The sequence below is a fragment of the Lepisma saccharinum genome, chromosome 6, assembly GCF_977018435.1.
Source record: "Lepisma saccharinum chromosome 6, izLepSacc3.1, whole genome shotgun sequence".
In the NCBI taxonomy this organism is placed as follows: Eukaryota; Metazoa; Arthropoda; class Insecta; order Zygentoma; family Lepismatidae; genus Lepisma; species Lepisma saccharinum.
In genome coordinates, this window is record NC_139234.1 from 38,341,715 (window position 1) to 38,353,823 (window position 12,109).

Here is a 12,109-nt window from a genome sequence, read left to right on the forward strand (position 1 = left end):
GTCAATCTGTTATTTGCGACCAATATTGGTCATGTGCAACATTTGATGATATTTTTTTTATTGGCGATTTTATGGGTTGACTGAAAAAGTGCCATTTTTGGGACATGTATGGCAATGCTAGCAGGTCGAAATATTGTCAACAGACGCACACCACATGTGCCTAAGTATTGGCTATACATTTACGTGAAAAATCATAAGCCAAGATTTTGTGCCGAAATTGGGCTCTTGAGAGAATCCTAGTCTGCCTCTGGTTACACTGAATTCTCTTCGCTCACTTTCGACGCTACTATGCCTGTTCTTTTAATTGATTCAGCATGGCGTATTCTTTGAAGCAGCGCGTGTGCATCGCTGAAGAGTATTTTACTACTCATTCTTACACTCATGTGCAAGAGGTTTTACAAGAAAAATCCCCTGCTTCTGCTGTACCTCACAAAGCACTTGTTTCACGACTAGTCGAACGCCAACAAATGATCCCACAAATTGTTAAGAGTTGGTATTATTATTGAAGATTAGGCACACGAACCTAAGTCTCTGGCATACCGTACGATTTATCTAACCACTGAGCTACTGAGTCGGCCTGGCCTCGCCTGACTTCTCGCTGTCGCTGTTTTACCTGTGTGAAATCGTCTCTGCCAGTGCTACCGCAACGGGTTGTGTTGCCATTGAAACACAGTAGACTTCGATATTGCCTGGTTCCTCCCAGCGTAGAGATGTTAATGCATCTTTCGCTGAAAATTTCTACGTAGTACATTTCCTGTGCGTGCCTGATCTTCAATAATTAACAGAGACCCGTGTTAGAGTCCTGGTCGAACCTGCATTTTTCGCTGAAAATTTCTACGTTGGTATATATTGTTGAAAATCAATTCTCAGATGTTTTAATCAAATTAAAAATATTTATTAAAATAATGTTATTGCTTTTATTTGGATACATGCTAACATAAATTTATTAACCCAGTGATAGCGTACATGATTAGTTTAGTGCAGAAAACTTGGTGTAAATACCTCTTACGGTTTTCATGATATACATTTTCAAAGTTTGGATTGTGCGACTTTTGAAACACACTGTCTTATGCACAATTACTAGTATTAGGTAGTTTCCTGGCGCCTGATTTTCAGAGCTGGCGCCTAGTTTTGAAGAAAATTTTTCGAGCACTGGACATAGCTATCCCCGTTGCTTCAAATGTCATTCTAGTAGCAGTCCTCACTGTTTCGATGCCGCCTTTTGATTCCTTTGCCCAAAAATAGGCGTACACGTTCAACACAATTCTCTGTTCGGCCGAGGACAAACATTTGCCTTTTTATGCTTGTTTTTGTAGCATTCCGGAGAAATACAGGCCATTGTTCCTCTTGCTCACTTCACGCACTCCACGTTCACACATAACAATAAATAATAATTAACGAAAATAAAAACAACAATGCAACAAGAAAGATAAAGAAACTAACGAAAATACAGAAGAACACCACGATCACAAACACAAGCCGAAAAATATCAGAGCGCGCTTTTCACCTGCGGAACGTCAATGCGTTAAAATGCACAGAACGGAAAAGACACTGCAAGTGGTTGCAACACCGCACCCTGTGTTGAGACCTCTACCGTTCAGAAGACGACAGAGAATCAGAGCTCTCGCTCAGCAAGGGCGTAAAAGGGCCGGCGGGGTGAAAATCTGAGAGATTTGGCATCGTTGCCTTCTGCTTCCACCTCACCCCTCGGTTGCACTACCCCCGCGCTCGCCGACGAACTGATGTGAAGCGCTTCCGGTATGTACCGAACTGAGCTGAACTGGACTGTAGTACACCATAGAGGAATTTATATTTAATAAAGTTCCTCTATGCTAGTACAGTACTAGTGGGTATTCTATGGCTGACCTCAACAAGAAATGGAGATTGGGGAGATGCGGCAAAAGGAAGGGTGTCCACCACACCAATTTGCCCCCTGCTACCAACTTTCCAAATAAACGTAGACAAATGAATTTTCGACATTCGATGACTGCCACTCAGTCATATCATCCCTTTTTGCTGTTGCTGCAACAAAGGAAGCTCTGCAATAAGTCAGTAGAGCTGCAGAACCACCAAATATCTTGGGTTGATATTTACATAGCAAATTTGAATAGATATGGCCATTATATAACCCGACTACCTCTTCAACATCGTTTCCGAAAATCGTAAGATCATTTCCTATTGTCTTGGTTTGGATGGAAGGAAGGGATATTAGAAACTCCCCTCTTGGCAAACAGACTTTTGATTACTTTTTCTGAATACTTGTTACACTTTTTTTTAATTCGCCTTCTATTTGTGTTACAGCATATATATATATATATATAAGATATATTAAGAACATTCCACTGTCAAAAAATGACATTCGGGGTTCATTTTGAGGTCATTTTACCACTATGGTTTTCCCCAGAATTATTCACTGTCTATATTTCAAAATGTTAATTTCAGAGGGGGGTATGGCCCCATTCGACCGCCCTCTGCGTACTTCTGAGCTAGCGAGCGTTTGTTAAAGGACTAATGGCGTAAAATGGATCATCATTGTGGAAGTGGAGAGAACTGTCTGTACCTGGCAACAATATTTCCGTTACCTCAATTTCAACTCATACTTTATTGTAATTTATTTTGAGCATTTAATGAAGTTGTTTTATACTTTAACCAAATTAAATTATTCACAATAAATTAATTATTATGTATTTTGTCTGTCAATTGTGTCTGAAATTTAGTTTTATTGGAGTATATACTGACGTCATCACCTGACTCACGTCGCCATCTTGATCAGTGATAGTTGTTGAAATTGTACAGCTGAGTTGTCATTTGTAGAGTAATATTTGACTGGTGTTCTACGTGGTTTGGGGTTTATGAACCCCGGTGTGTGTGTTTAGTTCCATATATTTATTGGGAGTGTAAAAATGGCTGGACAGACTATCAACGATAGGTTACTAGCCGCTAGGCATAGCATAGCCGGCCAGGGTTTAGCGAAATCAGTATGCAAAGCGACAACAGAAGAAATGATAGGACCAAAAAAGAAACATTTAGATTGTAAGTAATACATTATATTATTTATCAATGTATGTTTGTGTGCTGCCCAATATTATCAAGTCCCTACCAGTGCCCGAGGGTCACAGGAAGTGGGTGGGTTTTATTTCGATTCTAGGCGATAAATATTCTGTGCACTTCAATAACCATGAAATAAGTGTAATTCCTGTTCTGAAAAGAAGACAGTAATGTTTCTTCGTCCTTGTTTATTCAACCATCTTAATATTTTACACTCGGGAATATTTCTGAATTTACGATTAATGTTTGAGTGCCATGTGACATTTCAGTTGTTGATTTCCAATAGACAATCATTAGGTCCCTGTACATCGAATATGTGTGTAGATGCAATTTCTACAGAAAAAGGCTGACCTCTTCTGTTACATCTGGGAAATATTTTCTTTTTTGTATAATTGATACATATATCACCCAGTCTTTTTTGTCATTATCTTCGCAGTGTCCGAAGCGATTGTCCACCATCGAAATTGTATGAAAACACATGTTTGAATGAACAGTACAAAATTATGCTGTAAAGTGACAAATTTTGCTTCTTAACAAAACCTATGGTAACAGTTCGTTATATCGGAGACACATTTAAATCAGATATTTTGTGTTTCGCATGGTTCGTACTTACCAATTGTGTATTGCGGAACATAGTTCAAGGTGCCATTATGCTTTTTACACGAAAAACAAACACAATTTTTCCCACAGAGTGATTTTTTTTATTCCTTTGTTCACTTCCGGAACACACAATATGGCTGGCACATCTTGACTCACGTTGTGGGTATGCAGTGTTTCAACCTTCTTCACCGAAAATTACCTACTATCGTGTTCGTCACCAGTGGAAATTATGCATGGGTAGTTGACGGATAGCCCCACGAACCATTGACTGATAGCCCCGCGAATCCATTATGCACGGTAGCTGACGGATAGCCTCATGGACCATTCATGGATAGCCTCGCAAACTATTTCCATAAGGTTAGGTTATGCAAGCATAATAGGAAAAAAAAGGAGTTTGAAACACTGACAGTGGGTTACGTCATCGGACGTGTGGAGCATGCAGTTCACATACGGGAAGCATGGCAAATGTGCATTGGTGGGATATTTCTCTTGAAAAATATGATTTGCCGGTCAAATGGATTCCACGATGAAAGAAAATACCTCCACGAACGTTGGAGAAACTCATTTCCGTAAGTAGTTTCTTCTGTAAAAATGAAGAAATGTGTGTCCAATATAACAAACTGTTAGCAAACATATTAGAACTTGCATTGGACTCGTTTCTGTAACTTAAAATGCGCTGATCTTTTCACATATCACATAGGTGTTCACATACAAGTTCCCTGTGCCATGAAGTGCATTTAGGGCCCCACACATTCTCGATCTCTGTCACTATGGATGTGATGTGATCAGTACCAAGCTCCGGCCGCCTTTACTCCCCATAGTTTACCCCATGGGTGAGCCTCATACGTGGGAAATTTATTTAATATGACAAAAAGGTGTCATATTAACTGAAAGTTCAAATTATGCTGTGAGGCTTTTAGGAGGAAGGTAATAGGTTATGCTTAATTAGTGATGGAGAATATGGATCAGATCCGATATCTACTACAATCTGAGGCTAATCCAGGAAAGAATTAATGAGAACTAGTGTTGACACATGTGACTCACTGGTTAGGGTTCCGGTCTTGCTTTCCCATACCTATAGTGAAGCATGCATGCATATGTTCATTGCCCACAAAAGTTAGACTTTGGGTGTTTGTTTTAGCGTTGAACATGGTGCCATCACTCTCAATTAACACTGAAGAACAGCAACAAGGAGGGATATGCTTTTTATGAGTTTTACCAGTGCACACTGGGCCAGAATTCTGAAAATGGGGAAATTCTGAATTTGTGAATATATACTTTACACTGTCCATATTTCTAATAACAGAAAATAATAAGCAAGATGATTCGGTACCAGTTTCGTATGGGCACACCACATCTCACTAGTTTATTTTGTCATTTTTAACATTCGTATTTACGTATTCTGCATTGCGAAAGATTCTTTAAGGTGGAATTATGCTTTTTTCACGAAAATAATTTCAATTTTTCACGTTACGAGTAATTATTGTTCTTCCTTTTTTTTGCTTGCGTAACACACAATATGGCAGGCACAGCTTGACTAGCGTTGTGGATCATCATTGGGTATGCAGTGTTTCCAACCTTCTTGACTGAAAAATGCCCCACAAACCATTCATGCATAGCCCCAAAAACCATTCACGGTAAGGTTAGGTTAGGCAAACAGTTAAAATTAGGGTTTGTAGTAATATCAGGAATGTACATTTCATTTTTACGTCATCTTGCAAAACGACGACTTGGTTGGAAACACTGACAGGGGGTTACATCCGGTTTACGTAGAGGAAGGAAATGAAAGCAACGTCAATTGTGCGTTGGAGAGATATCTCTCTTGAAAAATACATGAATTCCCGGTGAAATTGATTCCAAGATGAAAGAAAATACCTGCACGAACTTTGAAAATGTTACAGAAACTTCATTTCCGTAAGTAGTTTCTTGTGTAAAATTGAAGAAATACATTGTGCCGATATGAAACTGTTACCGATGATTCAAATTCTGTAGTTATTCACATGATGGCAGTGCTAAATAATAAAGTAACGCCAAATGTACAAATACCCTATGCTTGTATAATAACTACTGATAAAAACTGCAGTTTGAAGTTTCACATAAAATCAGTTAAATCCTGTGCTTCTTGACGTGAACATACTACCAAATGGAGCTGCGGTGGTCCAGTCGGTAGAGCAGCTTGACTGCGAAGCGGGAACTTTGGTTAGATTCTCCGGGTGGGTGATCTACTGTCGGAATTTTTTGGCCTTGTTCCTACATAGAGACTGATCTGAGGTTTACACAGCATGTAATAAATAAGTTGCTGGAGGCATGCTGGGGGGAGGGGGATGGAGAAGTATAGTACCTCCACAAATGGTAGAGATCGTGAATTTGTGGAGCCTCCACACTCACCTATATTCCTTCATGGCATGGTGCAGAGTGCACATTAAATTTCACCTACACTATGAAATAAATTTTAAAGTGCACTGTGTTCACATACTGACTGAGATGAACTTTAACCTACACTTTCACTTTCAGTAGAGATATTTTCATTGGTCATGCAGATTGTTGGGGTTCATCTGGAATCTATGCTGTCGAGCAAGCGAGTGAACTTTTCTGATGGCATACATGATTTCTTAGCAGGCCAGAGCAGAAGACCTTGATATTAGTAAATTAGGAGATCTTATGATGTGTAAGATCTTTGTTAGCAGAAATTTGTGAGAACTCTCTTTATATTCTTCATTCTGCTTCTTGAGCCTCCTGAAAGAGCTGTTGCTATGGCACCTGGAATGTGCACCAAGGTCTTGTGTACGCCATCGGACATATAAATATAATACCAGAGATATTCTGCTTCAAGAAGTTTCGCAGTTTCCAACACATATTCACTGAAACTGTGGACGTTAGTAGGGTGACTTGATGATAGTGTTTACATAATAGCTGTGTTGTTTAACACCTCTTTGATGTCTTATGATTAGGGAAAGGAACTTCAGGTAAATAAATGTTTTTTCTGCGATAAGATAGAGACCCTCATTTTTGCCAAAATTCTGATCATAGCCTTATATGTCAACACAGCAAATTTTATTTTACATAAAAACACATATTTTCCAGTTTTCCGTATGTAAATACATATTTTGCGAATTTGCATTTTAAATGCATAAAATCGCTCATTGACTTCATCTACTTCGAAATCCTCGAAGGAAAAATGTTTATTCTCCGCACCTCTTTCATATCGAGAGTGTTAGGTTTGTTTTGTCTTTAAGCACCCTCGCTGGCAGACTTCTGGCACCTCGCCTACGATCCTATTGGGAGAAAATAGCTGTAAGTAGCTGGGGCTGGCTACACGTAACGATAGCAAGGCTTTTTAATGAAGCAATTCAGCTATTGTGGCCGGAAGGCATAAAATTTGACAATGTTCTTCTCTTGACAGATGCTGCAGCTTACATGCAGTAGGCCTTGCTGTTAGCTACCCCAAAATGGTGCACGTTACATGTGTGGCTCATGCGTTGCATAGAATATGTGAAAAGATAAGAGCTCTTTATCCCAATGTCGATGAACTGGTTTCAAATGGGAAGAAAGTTTTTATCAAGTCGCCTAGAAGAATAGACATTTTTAAACAAAAATGTCCTGAAGTTCCCCTTCCCCCTACACCTGTAGTTACGCGATAGGGCACTTGGTTGGATGCAGATGTTATGCCCAGAACTTTGAAAAAATTGTATCTGTTGTAAATGATCTCTACAAAGAAGAATTCTGCAAGAACTGTTGATGGAGCCCTCCTTAAAAGTCGAATTGGCATACATCTCAAGAAACCTGTCCTTTCTCTCCAATTCCATACGAAAGCTTGAATCGTCCGCGTATAGTAGAAACGAAACTGAAAGAATTCACTGGATCTAACGCACGAGTGCAAATGTCTAAATGTACAGAATTTTTTGGGAAAAAACAAGGTTTTCAAACTTTGTGCCAAATTGCACGTGTTTTGGAAAGTGAAGTAGAGGAAGAGGAAGCTTTGGAAAACTTCAGCGTTAGTGACATTTCGTGCTTCAAATATGCAAGAATTGTTTCTTGTGACGTGGAGCTATCTTTCTCACAATATAAGATGCTTTTTAGAGATAATCGTGACAGATTTACAATGGAGAATTTGGAATCAAACTATGGTGATCCACTGCAACTCTTCCAAAAAATAGCTCACTAAGAGGTAATCATTTAGAAACTGATTTCAGGTGTTTAAAATGCATGTTATAGTTTGTTTTTGTTACCAAATGTTTTTATTTTTGTCACATATTTTCCTGTTTTTATCACATATTTTCAACATTTATGACACATAAAAAATAAATATTTCTGAGTTTGTTAGCACATAAAGTTCCGTTCCCTACTTATGATTTCAACTGACTTTTTTAGGATCCTGAAAAAATTGGTTTGTTGTCGTGCCATCATTGGAGGTGCCACTACAACCATGTTTAGGCTTGTCTGCGGCGATGCCCATAAAGCATTTGAATTTCTCTTGGATATCTGAATATCTGTTTTTTGGGGTTTTGTTTTTACTTTGTCTTCTGCACCCTCTTGCATTAGTCAATACGACATGTGAAGAAAGAAGTCAATAACCAAATCTATGCACATAGGATTGACAGTCAGAACTGAGTATTTGTCGCTCTTTGAGTACCCTCGTCAAAATTGTTCATCTGTCGTCCAAGCATCACAAATGTAACACACTTGAGTATATCATGTACTGCTCACTTTGTTGCAAACTAATGTGTGAAAAACTTTCAAGATCTTCCTGAATGCCAGCTGAGAGGTATATAGTACTAGGATGCTGTATCTGGTATCCAGTGTATTCCGATTCTGCTTGGTTTACGTTAAACATTACATTCTAATGCAATTCTATTTCAATGCAGGCTCATTTGTCAGAGTGAAGCCGCATGAAACTGACATTGTATTTTCATTTCATATATGCAAATTGGCAGCTAGTTTTCTCTTGGTTGCATTTGTAAGACCCATTGAATCATTCGACATAAACATCTTCATCCCACAATTTTTGAAAGTCAAAGGGAATAAACACACATCATTGCACCTCAGCTGAAAATGGCAGCATATGAACCTGCTTGTATAACAATGCCCACAATTCAGTAAATCAATTCATACTCCACCCACAGAAAGTACATACCTTGACGATATGTAGAATATATGCAACAGAAGTCTACACATAATGTTCTGATAATTCAACACACGTCTCAATGGGTGAAACTGTGTGTGAGACATTTGTTAAAAAGCATTTGGCAAATGTATGGGTTTTGCCCACCTTAAGTCCTCATTTACGTTAACACCTGGATGGAACTATTTGCGCTTTGAGGCACCCCTATCATTGTTTTACAGGGAACAAATGGTTCAATGGCTCTGCTTTAAAGTAGGAATTGCGATTTTGTCCCAATTTACAGACTTCTGGCCCACTGTGCAGTGGTTGTAACACACAGTGCTTTAAGGAGTATTGGCATAATTTTACGTTTGAATGGATTGTGAAGTTTACCAACTGCAGTGCCATCATTACAAGAGATTGACATACAAGAACAAGAATATGTTGCTCACATATTTACATAATGGACATTTTAATTTGAATGTTTCAAAAGAATATGTTTTATTTGCAGATCATGTATATGCGGGTGTTTTTACATTATCAAATGGAAAAATATGATTTCCCAGTAGACTTTTGAAGCATAGGCTGGTTTAAATTCTAGTTTTTAATGTTTTCATTTTGAGACTTTATGCACATTTGGCAAATAACAAATTGATACAAAATGCCACCTAAATGCAGGAGTTCAATTTTAAAGTGATAAGTTTGAAAGACATGCTGTGCATTTTACTGATGGCGTCCAAAATCACTTTTTGTTGAGGGCTTAATCAATTTTGAACCACCGAAGTAAGCACACTGAAACACAAAAGGACTGTGAAAAAGAAATGGATGTGTGTTGTAGTTCTAGTAGGTAACTTAAATATGGCGCATATTTTTGTCATGTTGCAATTGTTAATTTGATTATATATTTCAAACACACAGAATTGTAATCCCTCTTGCAGTAGTTACTTTTGAACTCTGATGTAGGGGAGATTTTGTTACCAATTTCTCAATGCAAATGTTCTAAGAATGCCATCAGCAGCCTTTAATGTTACCAAACATTGCATGGTGCTGTGTCACTATTTTCCCAAGTGCTCAGGAGGGTCCACTCCGCTCTTTAGCAACCCTTACATTTACAACCATGCAAGGAAGGAAAGCATACACTTACAGTAGGCTTGGCAGCCCAAGTTCCGATTGTTTAATTCTGAAATTATCATTGTACCTTGGCATTTTTTTACGTGGATCAATTTCTAATTTATCTGTTAGAACATGCTTCATATTCTTAGTGATTATTTGCTGCTTGTTTTCTGGAGAATGATTTTTGCCTTCCATATACTGTTACATGATTCTTTGTTTGCGAGCAACCATTCATTTCCTGTCATCTGAGATACAGACTGCTGCTGCAGCTTTCTACTTCACATGCGTGAGGTGAGAAGAGTTATTTTGCCTTGAAATGCTTTTGTTGTTAGGAAGGTCTGATTTAGGGCTTGTAGCATTAATCAGATATCCCTAAATACTTTTGTTGTTAGGTACTTCAGTTTTAGAGCCCAAAATTACATTCTTAAGTGCTTTAAATACCTGATCACCTAAAATCTGGTAACCCCTTTTGAGCCTTGCATGAAATTCAGTGAAAAATCCTGTCCCGGTCGACCAGAAATCAAAACGTCTGCTCGTGTAAGCTACTTTTCAAACCATCATTCCTCTTGTAAATGACACTTAGTGAAGTGTTTTTTAACTCTGATAATTAGCTTCTCCAAGCTTTAAACATACTTCACAACTGTTTTCACTATTCCAGAGCACTTCCTAATGTTCCTATAAAATTGCAAGAAATCATTACATTCGGAACTGTTACTGGCTTGGCAACATGATGTGTCTTAGATTGTTCGTTTGATGCTGTAAGTAGTGTTAAGCAACTTGGACACAAGTAAATGACAGCCAAACATGACTGAATGTATCTCTGATTTGTCACTTCCCAGCTCAATGTTCAGAAAGCACCTGCTATACCCGAAGTTGAAATATTGCAGCAGCTAAATTTAATGAAGACGACAAGGTTGCAAACTACTTCTAAGTAAGATCACAACACACAGATTTTTGTACAAGAATTGAATTCTATTTAAGTGTGTGTGAACAGGCTTACTCACAGTGCATAGTGAATTTTCATGTAACACATGTTCAGCTTGTGTAATGGAGATACAATCGTTTACTTGTGTTTCCGTACTGAAGTCTTACTTATTATATACTTTGTATTGATGGAGAATGATTCGTTTGTCCGATATCGTTTTTTTTTTAATGAGCACTTGTTAATTTGCTGTTCTCTTGGATATGGACAACTGCTGTCATCTGTTGAGAGTTTCACATGTGGTGCCAAGTGGTTTTCTACTTTAAATTTGTTTCCTCATGATCATTGGTTTTGTTTAGCACCTGTTATTACATCGTCAAAGTGTTTGAAGATTCTTGGAGGAGTTGATTTAAGAGGTTTCCCCCTGACCTATATATCCTGGAAAAGTCAGGGAAATCAACTTTAAAATGGAAAGGGTTTGGTAATTTGGGGCCCATAACAGACTGCTTCCTTCGATTTTTACATCAGTTCTCTTATTAATTGATAGATTTGATATTTTATGTAATACTAAATGTGTTTCAGGGTGCAGTAACTACAAATAAAGTTATCTTTGACTTCCCTCTCCCTGTTCATTACCTCCTTTTCTATTTTTGGAATCACCTCTTCCCCCTCTCTATATGAGAGAGGAATGTCTCTCTTCTTCTCACTCTCTTTACAAAGGACACCCTCCTTTCTCTTCCATCCTTTTTCTATTTCCTTTCCAATTTTTATACAAAATATCTCCAGTAAAGAGGCCGATCAAAGGCAACAAAAATTGAAAGTGTTTATGGATTTCTTATGGCAAATGAACATTTATTTTCCCTGATTTTCAATATTTTTACAAAAAATTCTGGTACCTTAGACACTCTGTACCCCCACTAGAAAGTGAAAAACTTTGCATGTTTTTTTGCAGACCATGATGTGTCGTGGCTGAATCAATATAACTTGAGAGAGCCATTTGCTGTTTTCAAAATGAAGCATCTTAGTTTATCTTTAGAGGATATAGGTGTTGTTATTGCAGATGGTAACCTTCAGAAGTGGGTGACATTCCTTTGACATTGAGGACAAATAACTTGATAGCTTTCTTGAATAAACATTTTTCACTGACAAATTCCAAGTTATGCAGTGTGATGATTGTGGCCTGGAAAGGATTTCTGAACAACCCAAGGTACACGAGAATAGAGCTGATGCCTCTAGTACACCACAGGGTGTTCTAAAACTTGAAGGTAACCATTCTTCTGGAAACAAAGAAGGAAGAAGGACCAGGTGGTTATTGGTGAACTTCG

At 38.2% G+C, this 12,109-nt stretch overlaps 1 protein-coding gene across 7 annotated transcripts in view; it reads left to right on the forward strand.

Annotated features, from left to right (window-relative positions):
• Positions 1-2,759: 2,759 nt before the first annotated feature.
• Positions 2,760-12,109, forward strand: part of lap (phosphatidylinositol-binding clathrin assembly protein lap) — a 141,014-nt gene continuing 131,664 nt past the window's right edge. For all 7 annotated transcript variants that reach the window (XM_083123793.1, XM_083123798.1, XM_083123797.1 and 4 more), the window contains exon 1: positions 2,760-3,033. In XM_083123793.1, coding sequence (XP_082979919.1) covers positions 2,904-3,033 — 130 coding nt within the window. In that variant the 5' untranslated portion in view covers positions 2,760-2,903. The remainder of the gene's footprint in view (positions 3,034-12,109) is intronic.